At 48.6% G+C, this 23,135-nt stretch overlaps 1 protein-coding gene across 5 annotated transcripts in view; it reads left to right on the top strand.

Annotated features, from left to right (window-relative positions):
- gramd1a (GRAM domain containing 1A) overlaps positions 1-23,135 on the top strand; it is a 109,358-nt gene that overhangs the window by 23,336 nt on the left and 62,887 nt on the right. Inside the window, exon 1 of one of the 5 annotated variants that reach the window (XM_051920806.1) lies at positions 7,652-8,073. The exons of the other annotated variants lie outside the window; for them this stretch is intronic. Within the exon in view, the coding sequence (XP_051776766.1) occupies positions 8,066-8,073 (8 nt within the window). The 5' untranslated portion in view covers positions 7,652-8,065. Of the gene's footprint in view, positions 1-7,651; positions 8,074-23,135 lie in introns of those variants that run through there. 5 annotated transcript variants of the gene reach the window in all.

Here is a 23,135-nt window from a genome sequence, read left to right as displayed (position 1 = left end):
CACATTCTGTAATGGAGCCAGTGCTGAAGCTGCAGGTGCCCCATCAGCTGTGCCTGTCCTAATTAATTTGTCAACTGACCAGTGACACTGCAGGCTTGTGGCTCACCAAGCATTTATGTCCTGAGGCCTGAAATGTGATAATCCGTGCCTACAGGTTGTACCCACAGGTGAATGAAGCAGAGGTTTGTCCCTTGACACATCTGTGACGGCTCTGCTGAGGCCTTATCGTCACTCATCTCCTCTCTTCAAGCTCTTCTGGTTTATGACAGACAGACAGTCTGTTCTGTTTCAAACTCCTGCCATTTCGTTGGAAAACAAAAACAAGACAATGCCGCAGTCATGGGCCTGAAACGGCCTCCTCTGTATTTATTGTGGCAGCATTTGGTTGACGCCACAGACGTCTGTTGCCAGCATATCATTAGTACACAAATGCCAAGTAGTATCTCGCTTTTATAGGCAGGTTTACTGCCTGTCTGTTTCATGTTTGTGGTTAATTGGAAGAGGCACATAGTGGGCTTACAACATGTGCAACAACTTTAGATGGCAGGGTGACTTCCCTTTGCCAAAAATGGGCCCCAGGGGCTAAAAATAGGCCAAGACTTTAATTAATTTGTTTAACTTTATTTTTGGCGTGTCTTCCAAGTGCAGCCTTTGCCAGTTTGCCACGCAGCAGTGGCTGAAGACGAGTACGTTAAGTGACGTCCATAGAGGCACAGTGTCTGGATTCGGCCTGAAAGTGGACGGTGGCTTCAGGTGTTTGTGATGTGTAAGCTGGTCCTTTAAAAAAACAAGACTAAAAGACTGGTAATATTTGGGGTATGGTGGCACAGAGGTTGGTACTGCCGCTTCACACTTTTGGGTTGAGTGCTCTTTCTGTGTTCATCTGGCACTTTGGTTTCCTCCCAACTAAAGACACACAAATCACTGGAGTGGACTTGTCATCGTAAATTGCAGACCTGTTGTCACCTACAAATGTCTGCTGTTGTAGTGTAGTGTCCTCCCTGGCCATCAGACCTTCCTTTATTTGTTAATTAGTGTTGCCTAATTTTTATATTCTTTCTTTATCTTGTAAAGCACCCTGAGCTGCATCATCTGTATGAGTATGTGCTCTACAGTATAAATAAATGATGTAGTAGTAGTGTATCTTAGGACCTGTCTGATTTAGGACGACGGCACACTGGATTTAACACTCGGTAAGCGGGCTGTTGCTGTTTCAGCCGAGTTACTCCCTGCCCATCTTCTACCGATTCCCTCTCTGAAAGGTCCAAGTTGCAGAGAACGCATACATCAAGAATTGGAGCAGCATAGCTGTGCTTACTTAAGCTCCCAGGGGCATCTCTTATCTGTGACATTAAGGTGGCTCTTGGTGGCCAGAGCGGACATCATGAGCCAAAACATCTTAACAGACCTCTGACAAAGTGCTTTGTATGTTACATGATGTTGACGTCCTCCAGAAGACTGAGTTCAGATGCTGTAACTAGTGAGCACACGTCCATAAGTCGTGATTAAAGATGTCGGACCACATTTATCTACTTGACATTCCAAGTAATGAGGCACAAGGTGTGAGAGTATTGTTACAGGCCACAGCAAAATCCCATTTTCATATCACTTTTGTTCATTAATTCCATGTATTTTATTGAGTGCCGTCAATAGTCTTTCTGCATTGCCGTTCTGCTGACCTCGACTCCTGCCATTCTCATGTTTGTTGTTCTTTTATTTGTCTTTTTTCTTTTAATGCTTTACTTTTGATATTAGCTGAAACAAGTGTATTTTTGTATTGCTGTGGTTTAAATCTCATCCCAACTTGAGTAAAGCTGATGTCCCATTACACGACATCTACTCGGAGGGGATGCCCGCCTTGACCAGAAATCGCCGCTTACGTGACTCTGGAGATGTGACACAGTGCTGGAAGGTCCCTTTGTGTGACCTATAAAGTTCTGCCTGATGGAGCCACTTCCTGTGCAAAGGCTTTTCTGGTCCAGTGAGTTCAGCCACAATCTGAACTTTAGTTCTTTTTCCATTCTTTGATGGCACATGAAATGCTAGACGTCAGACAGACGAGCTTCTCTTCTGTTAGCGAGGTCCAGAGCGCCCATGATCCTTATTCCTCATCACTGCATTGCATGCACTGTACGTCTGGGTGAGGGCACATTGGTTCAGTAGAATGCTTTGCTTTTCACCTAAATGTTTGGTTTTATTAATCCCAATTTGTCGGAAGATGAAATCTGTCATAACAGTTGCTTTATAAAGGAGGCCTCCAGATTCTGTGACCATTTGATGACCGATTTCTTAAAGAAGAGTCTGCCCTGCCAAGCACTGCACCTGAGAACGGCTCAAACTTCCATAAGGCACAAGTCAACCAATGAAGGCCAAATGAAAATGGGTGCCACTGAAATCCAAGGGCATGGAAAGCCCCAGGGCTCGTTTTTAAGGTTTCCTCTTTTTACAAACCAACTCTTTTCGAAACGTTGGCCATTTTACGACTGGTTCAATCCAATTTAGGGTAGAGATTAAGCAGCAGCAGAAACTGATTTGTCCTCACAAGCCCTTCCACGAGATTGCCCCGTTTTGTTTTTGCTACTTAAGTGCTTGATTAATGTGGCCGCAAAGCGTGACAGCATGCAATCAAAAAGCGCGGGCGCTAGTCAGGCAAGCGACATTGGGGCTTGTGAGTGTGCGGATTAACATGCACTCCGCAGAGCGCCGACGGGCCGGCAGAGCCAAAGGAGATTATCATTTCTGTTAGAAGATGAATGCCTTTTGGATAATTGCTCTTCATAATCCTTGGAGTTGCATTTCCGGAGAGGAGAGAGCAGGCAGCCTGGGAGGCGCAGTCCGTTTGAAGGCACAGTGGCCACATGTGAGGAAAGTGACTGATGTATCTCTTGTAAATGCCAGATTCGCACTTCCTTGGGACTGGACGTGTAAATCCTGAAAATTTGGCCTCCTTAAGCAGGACACCATAGGTGGCCTTCACAGTTTTGTTTGATTACGCGGAGGCCTCGTTGGCCACCCTGTGCTTTTTCACTTCTAGGTCGCCTCCTTTGGCATTTTAATATTTTGTCACCTTGTTCCTTTGGACATGGCGTCTGGTCTATTGGATGTTGTATGTGACCCCCAAAAAGTGATGTTCATTTTGTGATTTATTCTGTTGTAGCAAGGGTTTGTATGATATTAGAAGGTAAGAAGTCTGACAATTGAGCGATGGCCGTTCAATCCATGGGGCTTATTTGGCCAAAGTTGAAGTGCCATTCTGTAGATGTGCCTCGGCTAAGCACACATTACAAGTCTTGAGCCACTTGCCTCTTTGTTTGTTTTATTAGTAAAGCTTTTGGCGAAGTCTCATGCAGTGTTTATGACACCAGAATACTTCTGGTTTTGTCCATTCATCTTGATGACGTACTTCAGGTACATTGTGGTGGGGACCACCCAGAACCTTGATGTTGTTTGTTTTTGGGACCCCTCCATAATCTGTTTTGGCTGTATGCTTTGGGTGATCTCATCCTCCTCCTGGAAGGACAGGGTGATTGTGCTCTCTGACTTTTCACCAAGTATGGGCTAAGAGCTTACACCCCACGATGAGTGCACTATGGTGAAGAATAACTGAACAATACAGAAGCACTTGGTGAAATACGGTCAGTCCAGCCATCCACTCTCCAAACCCGCTCATCCCGAGCAGAGGCACAGCGACATTGGAGCCTATCCCAGCGAGCATAGGGAGCAGGGCAGGAACAGTCTCAGGACAGGATGCCAGCTGATCACAGAGTCGGACGTGAACAACAGCGACGTCAAGTCCTGAGGGCATAGGAGTAACTGAGAATCCCCTCTGGTCCCATAGGGATGGCAGACAGCAGCTGGTTTTCTTCCAGGATTTCACCTTCACATGTCTTCCCGGCCCTAACACTTGGAAGCAGGCCTATAGCATAGCGCTGCCATCGCCAGGCTTCATGGCAGGCATGTTGATCTCCGGATAATGTTGGGCCTTATTCCTGCACCAAACAAAGAGCTTAGTGTTGTGGAGAAATGATAGCCCTGCTGCCTCAGTAGCACCTGAAATAAAGAAGTTCCTATTGTGCCTTTATGCCAGTCACAGTGCAGAGACTGGCACAACTTGTATTGTTGATGGCCGTGATATTTGGAGACTGACGTCTTTAGTGGGCTACCTCAGTGTTTGAGTCCTGTGTGGAGTTTGCACCACATTCTCCCATGGTGCTGTGGGTTTGCCCCTTCATTATGAAGATGTTCCTGTGAGGTTAACTGGAGACTCTCTGTGTGTGTGTGTGGGGGGGGGGGGGTCCCATTTCAGGGTTGGGGTCCCATTTCAGGGTTGGTTCCTGCCTTGTGTCCATTGCTGCCATGATCAGCACCAGCACCTGGTAACCTGGAACTGGATGAGCAGGTTTGAAAATGGATGGATGGGTGGGTAGAATCTAAAGTGCACTGCGCATTTATCAGAGCGCTACAACAACGCCTACTTTAATTTCACAGACATCTGAACTAAAAACAGATAATTGTTTAAAATGACGCCTACTGCAGCACCTACACAGGAGACTCATGGCGGCCTTCCTCTAAGGATACGCGGCTCCATCCTGTCGTCTTGTTCTTGTCACACGTCTCTTAAAAGGACTGTGCAGGGTCCGTACTGACAAAAAGGGTAAGCTGACCTACAATGTCTACCCAGCAGTGCTGGAGTCCTCGGTGATCATTCAGACTCGAGTGTAATCAGAAGTGAAGTCCGTTTACCAGAGGAGTCCAGTGACTAAACGGCAGCCCGGCTTCTAAGTGGTAGGCTCCCTCTTTTGCTTTTAGTGACGGCCTTGTGCCCATCTTGTTTGTTCCCTCAGGTGAGCCCCATTGTTGTTGAAGCCTTAGCTGTGTTTCTGAATGGATTGCACTGATTTAGGATGCAGTAGGGGTCTCTGTTTTTTTATTTCAAAGTATAATCGACATTGCTGTTTATGTCGTGTCCTTTAAAAGGCAGCTGCCATCTTAACGAATTGCAGTGCAGGACTGTCCGATTCTTGCCTTCCTGGATATTTGAACAAATGAATTCGTTTGTAGGTTGGCGAGTGTCTGCTTTCAGATTCTAACTTCAGTCGAATCTTTAGGGTGCCCTGCCAAGTTCTCACTGCAGCTGTTTTCTGTTGTGTCGGCTTTCAGACTTCATTCTCCTTCTCAGCAAGTGAAATACATTTTTGATTGCATTTAAAAGCTCCCATTGAACTCGTTCTACGAAGATATTCTTTGATTTTTTTTTTTTTCCCTTAAGGGTTAGGTGGCTCTGAGGCCAGAGATCTGCACCAGCATGCGGAAGGTTGTCAGTTCAGATCCCGTAAACGCCAGAAGTGACTCCACTCCGTTGAGGGCCTTCCTCAATGGCTTAACCTGCAATTGCTTCCCCCGGTGGGACGTTCATCTGCACCCAGCTCTGCCAGCAGGTCCTCCAACATTGCAGGGAGATCTTTGGGTTGGTAGCAGCCTGGCAGTCCAGCCCCTGTGTGGTGGGGGTGGTGGTGTTTGTGTGTTTAAACCTCGCACTCTTCCAGTGTGGTACTGAGGTGGTGTCACCCACTGCACTCCTCATGCGGTGGCTCTCTCTCAAGGAACCCCTGACTTGAGCTCTCATTTGCCCCTTCTAGACTGGGGGTCATTTTTGATGCATAGGCAGATATTTATCAACACTTCTGAAGTAATTCTGATTCTCCTGTCTGGTTGACCTCCGTTTAAAAAATAATAATAATGAGATGATTTGTGAAATCGCCATCCATGTCCAGCCTTGTTCACTTGTTCATGTCCCAGTGTTAGAATCAGTGATGGCAATCCAAAGCCTTTCTCAATCCCAACCAAACCCCCAAACCGCTGTCTGTGCTTTGCTGTTGTCCTCTCTGTCATCATCATCATCATCACTTGGTGTCGCATCTTTGCTGCCTCATCGCCGTACTCCATCAAATCCAAGGGTGGCCTTTCAGCTTTTGGGGCTTTAAAACTCAACCTTTTCTTTCTTCTTCACTTCTACTCTATAGACGGTGTTTATAAATTTAAGCAACAGGGATTTGTGATATATTTTTTTTTTTTTAGACATTTCTTATAACTTTTTTGAACCTCGACTGCCTTTGATGAGCAGCCTCACGATTGCCCAGCGTGTGTGTGTGTTCTTTTTATAAAGATATTCCAAACTGATTATTATGCTGAGGTATAAGCAGTCATCCTTTTTCTTTTGTGAGCACTTATCCTGCCATCATGTTAATGTGGCCAGCTGACCCCAAAGGTAAAAGTAACGGATAAATCGGGCATTCTCTTCAGGCCTCTGGCATAGTGGCACAAACCCAGCAGACCAGCAGCTGTAACGTCATGGAGGCCACTGTCTCTCTCACACACACACTTACTGTGCAGCCCTCCTTCCATTATCTAAACCTGCTTATTCCACTTTTCCGTGTAAGTCCTTGTTGTTTAGCTGACACCTTTATCCACCGTGTCTTACAGCGTTTGAGGTTCACTTGGTTTTATATATCATATATATGTATTTAATATTTGGGAGACCTACTGTATATAATCTGCATATGTGTATGTATGCGTATGTGCAAATGTAGAGCACAAATTAGCATCCTTAGACTTTGCATACTGTTTGCCGCAGCTTTCTTCCTTATTTGATTTCCTGTCCCACACCATAAATGCTCCCATTATACTTTTTGTGGTGGTGTAAATATGTTTCATAAAAATTTAGAAAATAAATACAGTCATGAATTTTACTTTAAACAACCCCAATTCCGAAACAGTCGGGCCAAACCTAATGCCATTAAAAGCAAACGTGAGTGAAGTGTAAGTGGACTTGGACTTGTATTCAGACATTTGATGTTGTGCCCCTGCAGTCCCCTGCTTACTCTGACATTGAGGCTGGTAACGCATCCAGTCATCAGATTTGACCCGAGTGTACCCGTCTTATTATTATCACATACAGTTTGACTGACGCCTTTCTCTTGAGGTGACTTGCCACATCCGAGAGATGCAATTGGATCCATTTTTGTGTCTTTGTCCGCCCCCCAATAGAAGCATGGCAGGTGAAGTGACTTGTTCAGGGTCACACAGCGTCAGCAGGCAGATCTGAACACACTCACACACCCTTAGGGTTTGGAGTCCAGGGCCTTCATTAACCCAGTGACACACAGCTGCAGGGTGAATAGAATTTACAAATCATTCCTTTTCTGTTTTTCTTTTCCTTTTTCATTCTGTCCCTCATTTTTGGAATTGGGAGTTTCATTGTCCAGTGAGCTGTGGTACAATTCTGGACGATGTAAGCTGGCACATCCATGCTGAAGTCCACAGGCGCATTGAACTTCATTTTAAAATTCAGCCATCGAAAGCCCAGATCGGCTGTCCCGACGAGACAAAGCAGCTGCACCTTCGGCCAAGTCTTTTTTAGTATTGTCCATCGCTAATCGGTGTAATTAAAACGTGGATGTGCGATGTCCCCCTTTGAAATGCCACTGTCTAAAAGCACCTCCGAGCCCCACGCGTCCGCGACGGGGAGATTCGTGCACCTGCCTGCCACTTTGTCTCCCATTGCGTGCCGCTGCCTAGCCGTTCGGCCGGCTCGCTACAGGTAGGCGTACCGTATCGTACCGTACCGCACCGCAGAGCAGAGCAGCGCAGCGCACGTTCCCGTCTTCAGGTCGCGGCAGCGGAAATCTCGAAGTGCGCATGCAGCCGCCCCCTCCCCCAAAGCGAGGTTCGCGTCGCCGCCAGCAGGGGGTGGAGGGGGGCCCAGGGACCATTGGCTGGTGGGCTGGCTCGCTGAAAGGTCCTGTCGCTTTGAGACGAGCACATTCAGACGAGCAGCGGGCGGAGCAGAAGCGCGAGCAGCCCGGGACCGCTTGGCTCCCAAACCGATCTACCGCTCGGCTCGGCTCCATGGAGCTCCGGCTTCTCATCAGAAACGATGATTCTTAAGCGAGGGCGATGAGATGAACCCGTAGCGGGACACCCCTTTGTTGGAGGTGCCATTGGCTTTGTCACAAGGAGCTGGCAGTTTTTGGAATCGGAGTGCAATCGCTCGAAGCTCCATGCTATGTTTGAGTAAGTAACATTTTATTCTCGCTGTCCTTTTGTATTTTTTTTTTTTTTTTTTTTTGCACGAGCTCTCCCTCTGACCGTCAACAGAAAGCGACCATCGCCACCCAGGGTGACTGAGCTGCTCTGTGTCCCAGAGAAGTCGCCGGAGGGATGATGGATGTGTTTCACTTGATCGTGGACGGCATGTTAATGTTGCCTTTTTGTCTCCGGTGCCCTGCGCTTTCCGTCTCTCTGCTCTCCGGTGTCTTTGAGCTTCTGCGGTAAATCTTTAAGTATTGTGTGGAAGCGTTGGGCGCTACGGGTGAATTTCGTTCAAATGGGTGAATTAAAAACAACAAAAACGGCGAGCGTGGAGCATCCGCATTACAACAAAAAGACGAGCGCCGCCTGCGCAGTTTAAACACTTCGAAAGGCAGACAGCTGCATGCCGCCGCGTTCATGGCAGAGTTTCACGCGACGGCGCTCATTCATTTGCTTCGCGACAGACGAAATCAAAGCGTTCAGTGCGATCGCACGTTACGGGCGCCTTCAACGGACGTTCCTGCCTTAACTCGCACCTCGAGAGGCAAGACGGTACATGTAAGCGACAGTCCGCCGCCTGTTTAACTTGTGAATCCGACGCCTTTGTGCGCATACGTGGCTGCTCTTTATTAGAACCTGTCACAATGAAGACCCCCGAATGATAGCGCTACTTTGGTATCCCCGTTAACGGGCAGCACGGTGCCGCAGTGGTAAGCGCGGCTGCCTGTCAGTTTCGGTGTCCTGCAGTTGAAATCCTGCGCGGTGACCACCAGTGTGGACTCTGCATGTCACCTCCCCAGTCAGGCCCCACTTGGAGACTGAAACTGGTCAAATATCTGTGTGTGTGTGTCCTGCAGTGAACTACATTAGGGCTGTGACTTACGTCTGGAAGTGATGGGATAGAATTGGACTAAGCAGGTGCCATTATGGATGGAGGTGGCCACTTGTTTGGGATTGTAATCAAATGTTATTGAAGATGAAGGAAACAAGTCCAAGTAATGCAGCTTACTAAAGGTAGAGCTCTGGCAATTGGCATGGTTGGAGAGGTGCCATTTGGCAACATGTTTAGCTAGGGAAGTGTGGACTGGTACCCGGTGACTGGTTATGTGCCTGTCCCAAAGAGCATGCAGTTCAGGCTTTGTCCTCCTAACCACTAGATGGAAGCAGTGATCTGTATGTCTACAGTGAAGGAAAGTCTGATTTGGAGCAGGGTCAGCTGCCAGGTGGATTGCACATTTATGTCACTTGGTTTACTTGTCAGTCTTCGTTATTTTAGTCACATAACCGTCCCACAGCCCTTGTCTTACCCAGAGTGTAACTAAGCAGATCGCGTGCCATCACTGATGTGCAGTTCCAGGCAGCAACCCCCTGAATGCCGCGGAGCTGTGGAGGTCTCCTCTCCTGCCGAGGTGCTGTGATCTCACGATGTTGAGGACAACGCCACAACCCAAGAAGTGATTCACGGGGATGCCCGAGAGTGAGCCTTTGTGTTCTAATCTGGGTGACATTTGATTGAGTCATAAATGGTTTGAGACGAGAGTGAAAGCCACATTAACCTCTGGACCGTTTCCTGCCTTTTAAGCTTTGCAGCATTCTTCCCTACCCAGCATTCAGCACACAGCTGTGACCCACGTGATAGAAGACTTCTAACGTCTCTGCACGGTCTTGTCATGAGGGGCCAAATGCAGCAAGGCCGCTGAAGGCCCTGGAGATGTGCAGTAAGTACAGGAGCCAGCTGCCTGACATCACAGGTATTTAAATAAGACAGCAGCCATTCTTTGTGGTCACCTGTTTTGAAGATGGCCTCCGAAGTGGCAGGTGTCAGCTTAGTGGTTTGGTTCAGACGTTTTCACGTTGACTAGACAGAAAATGCAGGGCCCCTGTGATTATGCCATTTTGTTTCAAGTAAACCTTTGCCTAGTAATGTCCTCCTAGTGTGAAGTCCCTCACTCGTTGTTCTCCGTGTGCAGTTTATAGTGCCTTGTAGAAAATGTCTGAAACAAATAGTGTGTGGCTCGCGACAGCTGGAGACCCAGAAAGGTGGCTCGTTTTGTACCAGAGAATCGGAGAGCTTCCCTGACTGGACCTGCAGCTCCATATCTGGGAGGGACGGACTTCACAAATGCCTTCAGACGTTTAGAGAATACATCCTTCAGTTACAATTCACAGTTCTTGAACATTTCAAGATGGCATATTTGCTACCTTGACACATTGAGATGTGACTCTGATTGCATTTCACAAGTTGTTGTTGTGATGTCAAGCAACACTAGTGCCACTCCAGCTCGAGTCGTCTTTGTTTTCTGATCATTTATGATGTCCTGGCGCAGCTTTGCGGACATCTTGATGAACGTGTTGGCCTCACAGTTTGCAACCATTGAAGTTTGGCACGTGAACACTTTGGTCTCCTATCTGACGTGGTCCCGTCACCGTGTGTCACAGGCCACACTTCGTTTATTTAGATCTCCATCCCTTATGACTGCTGCATGACACCCATTGGGAATACTGGGAAAAGGCAAGTCCAGAGGAGAGCTGCATGGCTTTGCCTGGGACTGTAGGGTGACCGTGGCAGAGCAGCCATTATGTTGTCACGTGTCAGTCGGTCACTGTGCTCTGCACATGTCCGACCAACAGGGCCGTGATACACGAGAATGCATTGAAGAGCAGGACTTGAGGCCACCAGTCTTGATGGTCTCCTCCTTGTCCTTGTGCTCCCACTTCACGTTCTTGCTAGTCGGGTCTGAACTGGTATGGCTGCCAAGAAAACCTGGAAGATGAAATCGTTTAAGCCCAAGCAAAAGAGTATTAATGTGAGCAGATGTGACGAGAGCTCCTCAGATTGGCGTAGGGACGCCCATTACAAGTGTAGAAATAGTTCAGCAGTGATGACACAATGCTGCAGTTGGAATCTTATTAAGTAATTGTTTGAAATGTTAGGACATGTTAAGAAATGTTAGGATTTATACTTTGCTGCTGCAGTAGTTTGTGTGCAGCTGCTCTACAGACCTAGCAGCCTGGGCTCGTGGGTTGACCTTTGGGAGTCTGCACCTTCTCCCACGTTGATGTGGCGTCCTTTCCAGGTCCTCTATTTTCCTCCCACCTATCAAAGCAGAACTGGATGTGATTGTGCTGCGGGATGGCCTTGCTCTCCATCTTAGCTCGATGTGCTTTCTCGTCCCACTGTGACTTTTGGGGTTTACTTCTTGAGTCCGGTGTGGAGAAAGCAGTGAAATTGTAAGCCGTGTTTTCTGTCGTCTGAAGTTTCGTAGGCTGGTGGTTTCCATGCCAACCGTTTGTTTAACTCGGTGCTCTGTTTTCTCCTTTTAAATTGATCTTTTTGCTTTGAGACGAGTCCTGCTTGAGCTCTTCATGTGGTAGGACTTGCCACTTGGCTGCTCCTGTTAACGACTGGCAGCTTTACTCGCCACTCCTTCTGCCTCCTTGGATCATCTGAAAGAAGGCAACTTAAAAATAAAGTGAAACGCCATCATGCAAAATCCATATCTTCACAAGTGCCAGCACATGGCATCTCAGCCATGAAAGACGGCGAGAGCCCCGTCTCGTTACAGATTGTGTCCTGGCAGGACTTGCAGCCATGTGGAGGCCTTGTGCTCGCTGTGATGAACTGAATGAGCCAACTGTCAGGTTGTTGTTATGATTTGTGTCATTCGTACACATTGTGTTCACTCGGCGCTCTTAATGAGCTTCACGTTGGTCTAGGACACAGCGCGAGGTCGCCCGATGAAGTCAGACTGGCACGTAGTTGCTAGTGTAGAAGATCCTGCCTTTATCTTCTCTTCCACTGACCTAAAGATGGAGGCAGGTGGGCAAACTTTTGAAACACAAAGTGGGAACTGAAAAGTTGAAAATCAGGAAGCCAGGCCACAGTTGAATGGACTACAAATGAGAAACTGATTTTGTGCTTCATTGCCTTTTGTTCTCTTTTCAGGCAAGTCACTAAACCCAAAATTAAAATGCAGCAGCACTCTCAGCCCCCCTGTTGTTTAGCGTACTGTTTGACTCTGCTGCCATCTTTGGCTGTGCAGTAGGTGGGCTGGAGATGGCAGGGTCTGCCAGTAGTGCCCTTTGGCCACAGCTGCTTCACACCTTACTTGTATAGCACAGCGAAGGACTCGCAGAAATTCAGTGAGGACGTTTTCACACCTTAAGCAGACGCGTCCTGCGCATCTCTTGGTCGTCAGTCTTATTAAAAAAAAAAAAAACTTTTATATTTGTGTGTGCGTGTAATATAGAACATACGCTGTACGAAAGTTTTACTTTCTTAGATTTATACCAGACAGCTCCCCACATGTAACAGGAGCTCGCAGTCCTCCCTTATGATTGTTTGTTTCTTCTGAGCGTGGGTTTGAGGGTCACACACCCTTTTTATAGGAAGGTTGCTGACCAAATGCCATCGGGCCCTTTGTTTTGTTGCTCTGTTTCTATCTGACTGTGTTCTTTGGTGGGTTGTACCCCATATCCTTGTCTGGCTGTGCTTCACTGTCGCCAATGTCCTTATTGATGTGCAGTTTCCATTATCGCCACATCTGCTGGCTCATCTGAAATCTGCGTAGGGCACCATTGGTCATTCATGCAGCCTTCAAATGGCTAACCTCATCTCTGTGCAAGTTAAACCGCCAAGGACCCCAACCTGCTGTGCTGCACGTGATGGGTTTGGGTAAAGGTGCTCGCAGAAACCTACTTCAGTCAGCCTGGGGTCCCAACACCTACAGCATGGGGTCAAATTGGATTGTTCTAAAAGAACACACACACACACTTTAGTCCAGTGAGGTTCTTGTCAGTCCAAGTGGGCCAGAAGTACTATCTCAGAATTTTTAGGACCAACAGCCTGGCACCTTTCTGACCCTCGACTGGTGTCTTTGGATGTTGAGTAATCACACCAGCATTCACATAAATGAACTGCCAGATGGCACCATAAGAACGATTCCACAATTGTGTAACGTAAGTGCAGTCTATCTGAGGGATGACCATGGCAACTCTGATGCGAGTATTACACATACAACCCTCACGCTAGCATGGCATGAGCCCCTCAGCCACCATACCCACGCTGCTAAATGGTGGTTTGTTTTTCCTCTCCTTTGTCAGGTTGGCGCACTGGTGCAGTGGTTATTTCCATTACTTGCCAACTTGCTGTGACTGGGTTCAAAACCTGGCCTGGCCGCCGTCGCTCAGCTTTAAACTGGCTAACTAAGGGTGAGTGTGGGGAGTGCTCCTGACTTCCCATCGGCCTGCTGGCACTACATCCAGTGCTGGCCTCTGCTTTCTACTTGTTCCACCAGGATGGCTTTCCAGCCCCATCCATCTCTGAATTGCTTGAAGTGGGTTCAAGACTGGATGTATGGGTACACGCAGGAACATTCACTGCAGCAGGAAGCTGTTTGAGCTTGAAGGATTCATCTGTTGGCACAGGTCTGGTGGCGCATCGCTTTACTTTACCATCCTTTGTACCTTTTCGTGTTTATGTCCATTCACGTTTTGCTCAGATAATGGATCAGTCCTAAGTAATCCATCCACATCTATTACTGTTGCTAGTTTTACGTAGACCCTTTAGTATAATCCTAGCACTGTGTGTATTTGGATGATATTTTAATTGTGGATTTCTTTCTTTTCATTTCTGCACACACACGTCAGTCCCAGTGGACTCAAAGTAGGAACGTCAAATAACCGTGAAATGTGTGAGGAAGGAGCCTTCTGTTGTGTAAAGATGTCGAATAGCTCTACAGCTCAAAGTGCTGACCTCCATGAAATGGTACACTGCCTTGGCGTTGGGGTATCATGTACAGTAATTGAACAGAAATCAATTATTAAAACAACAAATGAAATCATATCTAAGCGCCGAGTGTGTCTTTGGGTGTAGTCGCCATCTTTTTGGCTTAACATACCCAGCCCAAGATGTGACACCCGGTGTCATTTTACCAGGAATTTCTAAAGGCCTTTGATCAGGTACCTCAGAACTCATTAATTTTTAAAATCCACTTTCTTGGAATTCAGGGTGTTTTTCCAGGATTGAATACGGAATCGACTTGCGTAGAGAGAGCGGTGAGCCTTTGTGGAGTCGCCTCGATCCGCTTTGGTGCTAAAGTGGAATAAAGCAGGAGAGCCCTGAGATTCTGATCAACTATAAAGCCTGCAAGATGGCGAGTTCCACGCTGCAAAGGTCTGTTCCAGCATCGCCAGTCAGGCCATGGCAGGGACTTTGCTGTTCTTCTTAGGACGCAGGAGTCTCCCTTATGAGGTGTTACTTCACAGTGGGGATCTTCTGTTACCGAAGGGCCGAGTATTCTACTCAAATGCTGTGAGAGGGCCGGGGTTTTCATGGAAGCGGTTTGCTTTGCTGATGGCGATCAGTCTTACTTGTGACGTTGGTGTACCAGGCTCAGTAAAATTGGAGCTTCGCGATGTGACGCCGTATCCCGCACTCCAGCTTTGTTCTTGGATTTGCTTACCATGAAGATCCATTTCTGCCCGTTGACATCTTCAGGCCAGCATGCTAGTCTTACACATTAAGTGGCAGGATGGGACATGTTTGGGCCTGGTTTCTGTACCTCACTGCCTGCCAGTCCGTGCTTTGCCCCAAGCTCACCAGCGCAGACTCTAAAGTACGTTGGCAAGGGTGGCAGAAGTTCAGCTTGCTTTCTTGCCTCAGCAGCGTTTGTGTTAAAGGCACTGGGGCAGCGAGAGCAAGTATAGCACAACTTAGCAGTAGCCTGCCATCGTTCACTGTGACGTAATGGTGAACGACTTTAAGAATCAATAAAGGATGAGGTGAGCTGTTCCACTGCTACTGCTTCAGTACCGGTTACAAGTAAAAGGAATCCTAATTAAATTGCGGCGAAAATAAATAAAGAGACAATTTCAAGTGTGCTCTTAAGAACGTTTTTGCTTATTAAATATGGAGGATATTGCAGAAAGTAGCGCCGAGTGCAAGGAGGGGACCGCATCAGAACTGCAATCCGAATGACCTGCGCCGTAAGCCGAGAGCATCCAGAAACCAAGGACAGCAGCAGCAGCAGCAGCGACATGAGAGAGATGGTCCACTTGACGAGTCTGTGAGTGACCTCGAAATGCTGAATCGGCATCAGCTGAGTCGTTCTGTGAAGTGGACACACAAGTGGACACCAGACGGCAGAAGGTCCAGCGACAGAGAAACGACCTAAATATCCAGCAGCTTGTGGACGGCACACGTGGAGGCTTGAAGGTTTCGGCGGCGTTCCTGTCACAGTCTTAGGCCGTTGATCTTTGAAACTCGAGGGGGGGGGGGGCTCTACTCTACAAACAGGAACAGGAGGGGCACCTCCAGTAGGGGCAGTGGGCATAGCGGCTACAGCTGGGGACTTCAGCCCCTGACCATGAGAAGGTCCTTGGCCTGCCTGTAGTCCAATTGGAAAAAGCAAAAGTAACCAACCGTTAGCCGACGTGTGCGCTCGGCTCCTACCGGGTCTCGCTTGTGAAGACGCTCCTTCCTTTTAGCCCGTGAAGGTGCGATTTCAGGCCTAAACCTCTTACTCACTGACACGAGGACCTGCTGAAGGGACGGAAAAAAGCAAACGTTTAAAAGTGTGATGGTCCGCTGCAGATGTGTGCGTAGATCAATGGCCGTGCTGAACTGAAGGCGCACCTCAGAAGAGTCCGAACATCTTTGACAGACGACAGACCTTGAGGACACAATATGAGCGCAGCGTTCAGGTCATTTCTTACCAAATAGTTGTGTATACATTGGGGTGGGGGGGGTAGGAAATGCACATCAGCGAGACGCGGTCCTTTGAAAAGCAGCCATTGACTGAAATGTTCTCTGCCAAGATGACACTTGTGTTTGCATTGTGGCTGAAGATGTGTCACGAATTAATGTCGCAGTTAAGTCCCTTACCCGCAATGTAGAAGGGTGGACTTCCAGGGGTGTACAAATGGCAGCCCAGCAGACGGCCACATGCATTTACGGTGTTGTGATTAGTCTGCGGTGCTTAAAGTGAGTGCCATGAGATAAACATGGGCCGGGCGGGCACTTTACTGAATTCGCCAAGTGTGTGTGTGTGTGTGTGTGTGTGATATGTGCAGTATAGACAGTATAAAATGTCTGTCCAGTTTATCTTGTGTGGCGCTCCTCACAGAGTGCAAGCTCAGGGGGCTCTGTCTCTGTGTGTGTGTGTGTGTGTGTGTGTGTGTGTGTGTGTGTGTGTGTGTGTGTGTAATTGTGTTCAGTTTTGATTGATGCTTTGCTTCTCGTATTTCCAGTGAGTTTATAGAGCAGCTCTGGGCTCATCTGTGGATGTGCTTTGAATGAGACGGAATACAAAAAGGAAAGCAGCAGGAGATTTTGTTGACCAGAGATGACCATCGTCTCGGACTTTGAGCCTGTCGTTCATTCATTTTTTTTTTCTTTGATTTTTTTTGGGCTCTGAATGCTCAAGTCCTTTTATTTATTTATTTAATTTTATTTTTGTGTGTTTCAGTTGCCATTGTTTGCCCTCCGTGGCCTTTTGCTGTTGTGTGTCCTGTTTTTTTCAGGTGCTCCACACCTAGGTGATGCCTGGGCTCTGATTGGACAGTCCCTCTGTCAGTCACGTCCTGCGTGCCCAGTGACTTTGGTGTTTCATGTGACCATGTGACTCGGTTAGCCGGACTGTTCTATTATGCATTTATCTGAGGAGCCTGAGGCACAGAAGAGGAATTTAAATAAATGTATTCAGGTTTCAACTTCCTAACTTACTTGGATGGCGGAGAAAGTGATTTAGTGAACTGAAACCTTTATTAATGAAATCTGCCTGAACATGCAGAAGGGCAGCACTTCAGGAAGCCATATTGAGACTTGAGCTCTCGCAGCAGTCGGCCTTTGCTGTGCATCTTTGTCTTCCGCTGCTCTTTCAGCACAGGCAGCCTCTGCCGTTAACATTTGAACGTTTGAGTGGGCTGCGTTGCGGCTCACTGAGTGGGTTAGTTGGAGCTCTGATTCTACAGCAGATCGGCCACTTCGGGATGTCTGGTGCCCATCATTCTTCATTTGGTTTCTGTTTTCACATTGTATTTAAACTAATGAGCCGATAGCAGGTTGGACAATGACTGATACCAGCTTATTTGAAGTAAATGACCAAAAGACCCACGGGCAGTGGTCTAGCAGTGCAGGCCAGTGTGGGTGTTCTTCACATCTGTACACACAAGTGAGCTACAGCAACGAGGCCTTGTCCTTCTAAAGCGTCAGGTATGTGACCCACTAAAATAGCGAGAGCTCGGCCCTCCGGGATACACTCTGTCCAGTTTGGAGTTTCACGGGGCTGGAGCCTAACTTGGCAGCATTGGGCACAAGCAGGAAACCCATGTGGATGGGCTGCTAGTCCGTCACAGGCCCCCCAGGGGGAGAGAGTCGCTTTAGACCTTGCATGTCTTGGCGATGTGGAGAGCATTCACACCCACACTGACCGCGGCCATGGGCAGGACTCGAACCCAAGATGACGAGTCTCCTGTCCCACCTGGCAGTTTGAATGATGAGAGTGGACCGCGTCTCCTGTGCGCGCGTATGGTATGTGGCACTGCTAATTACGAATGTGTTAAATGGCAGAGCAAAGAAGTCAACAGACAATCCAGAAGTCTCTGCTTGGGCATATTTTGGGTATGGTGCCAGGCCAAGCTGAAGAGACAGACGCATGTGGCTGCCCCTGGCAGAGTTTGAATCTGTACGGCTAGGAGGACGAGCCTGCGCCACGTGTTCACTTCAAACTGGGGGTCCGCAGCAGCGATTCCGGTCTTGTCCACCGCAGTCTTCATCAGCCAGCTGTGCTTCATCATTGCGTGAGCCACAGATAAGAGTGTGGCCGGTGTCATGTGGTGGGGTCTGGCGGGCATTGTCACCCTGTATGCCACTGCTTGACGTGAACAGCTTTAGCAGGAGCGAGGTGATACTTCATGTTTGACTCTTCATTTCAACACTTGCAGTCGTCGGCTTCTGTCCATCCGTCTTTCAGTGTGAGGCTTGACCTCCTTTTTTTCTGTCATGGGGGTCTGGTGCCTACTATAGCAGCTGTAGGAACAAGGGGGGGGGGGGGGAATCTGTGTCACCAGTCCATCACATGGCATGCATGACTCCTACCCACGTGCTGTGTGGACTTGCCTGGTCCCATAAAAACACGGGATCTTGGAGGAAGTGCACGCCAACACACACGGTATTAGGTGGCCATGTGCCACGGGGTCACAGTACCACTTTGGTGGGCCGTAGAGAACAAGTTTGACTTGGAAGGCAGAGCTTCAGAGAGCTGTGAGCGAGGTGTCAGGGCGTCCTGTTAAGGCAGCCGAGGTGTTAGGAGCCATCAGTAGGCCACGGGGCGGGGGTGGCGTGTGTGTGCCCGTGTGTGTGCACGTCTGGCTCTTGTCAGCTTAGCTCAGCACTTCAGATACACGAGAAGAGCAGGAACACTCCGTCCAAAAACGTGTGCAGGCGGTGGGAGCGTCGCTATGGAGACCGGTTTCTCGAGCACAAGCCGGCTGGAATGCCTGGCAGAAAAATATGGGAGCAGCTTCATACAAGAGTGGCACAGATAGGTGAAGTGGTTTTCATCACCGCTTTTGTATCAATTTGAGAAATGCTTTAGTCGATGGCTTGGCGTCTGCGTCCCTATTTGGTTGGTTTAGCCTATAAATTGTCCGATCCTCCTGACTCTGCAGCGAGCTGATGACGCGCTGCTGCACTTCTTTAGAAAGAAGACAAACATAGTGGGCGTGTGGGACGGTGGACAGTGTGACGTGACTGAAGTGCCCAGCATGGTGAACACAAGCCACTTAGTAGAGGTGTCTGTCCCTGCTTCTGGCTCGAGTTACAAAGATAAAACCACAAACACGTAGAAGTGTGTCCTCTCCAGAAGCCCCTCTGTGTGAGCCCACTCCTCAGGGGCCAGTGTCCAACTGCAGACAGACACTGTCAGGCCCCTGAGACTCTCTCTGGCCCTTGCCCTGATGCCACTCTGCTTTTTCTTGCTGGCCATCTCGCAGTTTGTGTGCAGTTGCCTTGCCACCATCATGAAGCCATCTGGTTTGGGGTGTGCCAGGCTATCGCTGTCTAGTCTGCCATCTTTTTATATGTCAGTTGGCAGCAACTGGAGCGTCGGAGGTGGACCTTCACTTTAGGCCACAGCAGTTGTCGTGCCTGAAAGGCAGAGTCCTCCATGATTGTCTTTTCTGCAACCTTCACTCCTTGGTTGATGGCAGACCCACTTGTGCGGTTTGCTGTTTTATTGTCTACTACTGTAAATGGAGCCGTGTGGTGAAGTCTGACGAGGAGCATCACACGCAGTCGGCTGTCAAATCAGGTTTGAATATTCCAATGTAGTAATAAGAACTGTAACTAACTTGAACGTATTCTGACTTTGATAAACTCTTCTCGGCCCAGGTACTTTATAGTAACGGGCACACAGCAAAAATATAACAAATCCTCGAGGACTCTGGCAGCTGCTGTTTAAAATCGACGTCACATTCGGGCACCGGCTGAGTGCTACAAGACCCTCGCGACGTTGTCAGAGTGAAAAATCTTAACAATGCAGCAGAGCGCTGTGGCAGGACATCGGCTCCTTGTCGTGGTTGTTGTGGTGCTCTGCAAGTCGGAGAAATGTCAGGCTTGTGTAGCTGAATGTGTGCGTCGAGTGGGAGGCCACAAGGACTGACACTGTGTGGCACAGCTGGCTGTGTGCTGAAGTGCAGCTCCTTCCTGGCACTCGGCCTTCCTCCGTTACTGCTTCTCTCTTATTTATTTGCGTATTTGTTTGACTTCTTCTTCTTCTCCTCTTTTGGCCCTTTTGTCTCCTTCTCCCTTTCCTGGGTGACCCATTTCAAGAAGTGCTCAGCTAGGTTTTTGTTTTTTTTTCCCACGGTGTTTTGCTTCCGTCCCCCAGTGTCACCACTCCAGATGGACCAGATTAACATGCTATTTTGAGCAGGGGTTATGAAAGTGAGACCCAGGAAGACTGGCGGGGATGGCACAAGGCCTTGTAAGTGTTGTGACGTTGGCACTCGAGTGCTGTGCCCAGTGTTTGGTGAAGCCCTTTCTCTGCTAAGGTTTTTGTTTTTATTTTTTTAAAGCACAGAGGTGTGCTGGTTTATAAATGGTGTCCCCCGTGGCAAGCAGCAGAGGAGTTTTATTATTAGCAGAGTGCAGCTGGTACACACCAGCCGGGCACGTGAGGGAGTACAAATGAACGAAACCCACCAAATGGGCCCACCTCATCTGCAAGGCCTTATGGCTGACTGTCTCTGCCACCGTGAGCTGGCCGGCACCTTCTGTTCCTTCCAAGTCTGACTTGTTCACAAAACATTTGACTGAAAAGTAAATTTGCTACTTTCTGTTTATTACTCTTATTTTAAAGAAGTGAAAAATGTACGTAATTATTAGAATTAAACCTCACGGTGTGGCCGACTCCTTTATTCAAGACGACTTCTTCCACTCGAGATACAATTGGTGACATTTCTTTTGTTTGCCACTCAGTTAGCAGACAGGTGAAGTGGCTTGCTCGGGGTCACACCATGCCATTAGCAGCAATTGAACCCGCAGCCTTGGGGTTTGAAGTCCAGAGCCTTAACCAGTCCGCTACTCTGCCAGCCTTGTCAGTTGTCCTCTGTCACGTGTGAGAGGAGCCAGTCTGATTTGAGCTTGAGGACCTTTACAAGAAAGAGAGAGTAAACCACGCAGTGTGCAATACACACAGACTGCTGGACGTGTCATTTGCAAGGATTTGTGGGTACACGTCATGCCAAGATGACGCAAGCAGTCATTTTGAAGCCCACATATCCCGTCTAGTACTGTTCAGTTGAGTGGTCCACATGCTGGTCACGTAGTGTGACAATCCCGGCCTAGCGCTCCGTGACTTCCCTTGACAAACTGGACAGGCTTGATTGGTATTTAGATCTACAGTAAAGGTGGAATTGTGGGTATGCGAGAGCTGATGGCCAGTGAGCTCTCGGGCAGAGTGACAGTCCATCCAATGCGAGTATAGCACCATCGGTGTTTTGGAGAACACCAACAGAAGACAGGCTAGACTGGCCAATGGCCTAATGTCTTGTGTTTCTGTACCGAGACAGAATGGAAAAAGCAAACAACTGGGCCGAGACTGCAGCTGAACTCTCCATAGACTTTCTTACAGGCACCAGTGCGGTCAGGCGCCACATCAGTTGGCTGTAAAAAGAATTGACAGCAAGTTGTATAAGCTGCCCCCCTCAACACGATGAGATCCCACAAGTGTATGCGTCCAGTGTCTGACAGCTGTGTAGTGCCCCACTGGCCTCGGCCTGCCACAAACCCTGGACCACCACCCCTGCAGAGTTGCTACTTCATCTCCCCTCTGTGCTTTTTGGAGTACCCAGTGGAGAATCGTGCAGTGGGCACACACACACGGTGGGCCTTAAAGTGCTTGAATCCGACATGAAGTGAGAGGGCTGAACACTTTTAGGTGGCGTTTGCCAGCATCGGTTCACACCTCATGTGACTCTTGAAATCCTTCTAGCCCTCCTCTTGTGACAGGCAGTCTTCGTAATTCTCCGTTTTTCCAGCCCCTACATATTCACTTGTATTTCACGAAGGGCTTTTGACGAAACTCCGCATCATCAATGCAACACGCATTTGAATATTGTGGACCTGACCATACTATCGACGTGCCTCATTTATCACTTCCGTCTCTAACAAGTCTGTGCACAGACGCTCGCGTGGCAGGCCAGGCTCCAGCACAGTGCCCTTCCAGGTGAAAGACGAGCTGCTGCCCCGCTCACCTCCCCGGATCCTCGGTGTTCGATTTGAAACTCAACCTCGTATTTTCCATGCCCAGTCCTCCCTGTGAATTGCTTGTGTTGACAGAGAAATGGCCGCGGCCCCCAGAGGCGATGGAAGACGTCTGGCTGTGAGTCATCAGGGCACCTCCTCACCTACCTGGGCAGGTTGGAGGGGCCTTTACACTCGAGGATAGCAAACTAAAAGGCCCCGGTGGTCTGGATTTGAGGCGATAGCATTGTGAGAGTTTGTGTGACGGGTCAGCACTGCGCTAATCAACGGCATTCTGAGGACTTGCTCCACCGCTGCTCCTGATGATCCAGATGACACCTGGCTTCACTCCTTTGCTTTTGGACTTGTGGCCAGCAGCTGGGATGCCTCTTGTCATCCTCGGGAGACCAAGCAGACCATAACACCCAACCTCCATGAATGAGGTCATTTCTGCAAAGCGGCATTCAGCGGAGTTGTGTAGGAGCGAAGAGTAAACTGCCTGGCTCGTTAGTTGCACTTCTTTGTGTGAAATTCCCTTAAGCAGCTTCCATGTGTGTCCTCCCATTGGTACCAGACCTTCTTTTTAAATAACACCTGGCACCCCGCCACCCTCCTTCAGTGTTTCCTTGTATGCTGCGGCTGTTGTCTGATGTGTCCTTTATGGGACGAAGAGACCAGACCTGCACATGGGCCTTACAAGGCACCTCAGCCTCAGCACCATTTTATTAGCCGTCTCGCACTGCCCCGCTCCATTCTGACTAGTGTGGTGTGGAGGTGTCACCTATCACACGGCCACACTTGGGTCCTAATTGGGGATCCTGAGCTGGTTCGCTGTGTTTTGGGTGAGTCCGCACAGACTCCTGCTTAGTATCCTCAGTACCGCTGTCTGGTTTGGGACTCTGACAAGCGGTGGCGGCAGCAGCAGTATACAACATGCCACCACAGTCCACTGCCATGACACACGAGAGCGCAACAAAATGCACAGCCTCACGCCATCCAGTATTGGGTGATAACCACAAGGGCCCAAGCCAAGACCCCTTGAGAAGGGCAGAATCAGAATCCTGTGTCCTCCATGCGCATAACATGTAACCAGGGCGCCTGAAGCTGCCAGTCCTGTCAAGTCAGGTCACACGTATTCTCATGTAACTAAAGAAAAATGACTGGCACTCTCCTCCGAAGCATTGACGCCAATACAGTGGCACTGATTAATAAAGAGTATACATGGTGTGTGTGTGTGTGTGTGTGTATCGTATCATATAACGTTTGGTGTGTTACAACATCATCTGTTCTCCTGAGT

The sequence above is a fragment of the Erpetoichthys calabaricus genome, chromosome 17 (genome assembly GCF_900747795.2).
Source record: "Erpetoichthys calabaricus chromosome 17, fErpCal1.3, whole genome shotgun sequence".
NCBI classification, from domain to species: domain Eukaryota; kingdom Metazoa; phylum Chordata; class Cladistia; order Polypteriformes; family Polypteridae; genus Erpetoichthys; species Erpetoichthys calabaricus.
The sequence above is the reverse complement of the archived record's forward strand: the minus strand, read 5'-3'. Positions and strand labels throughout refer to the sequence as shown.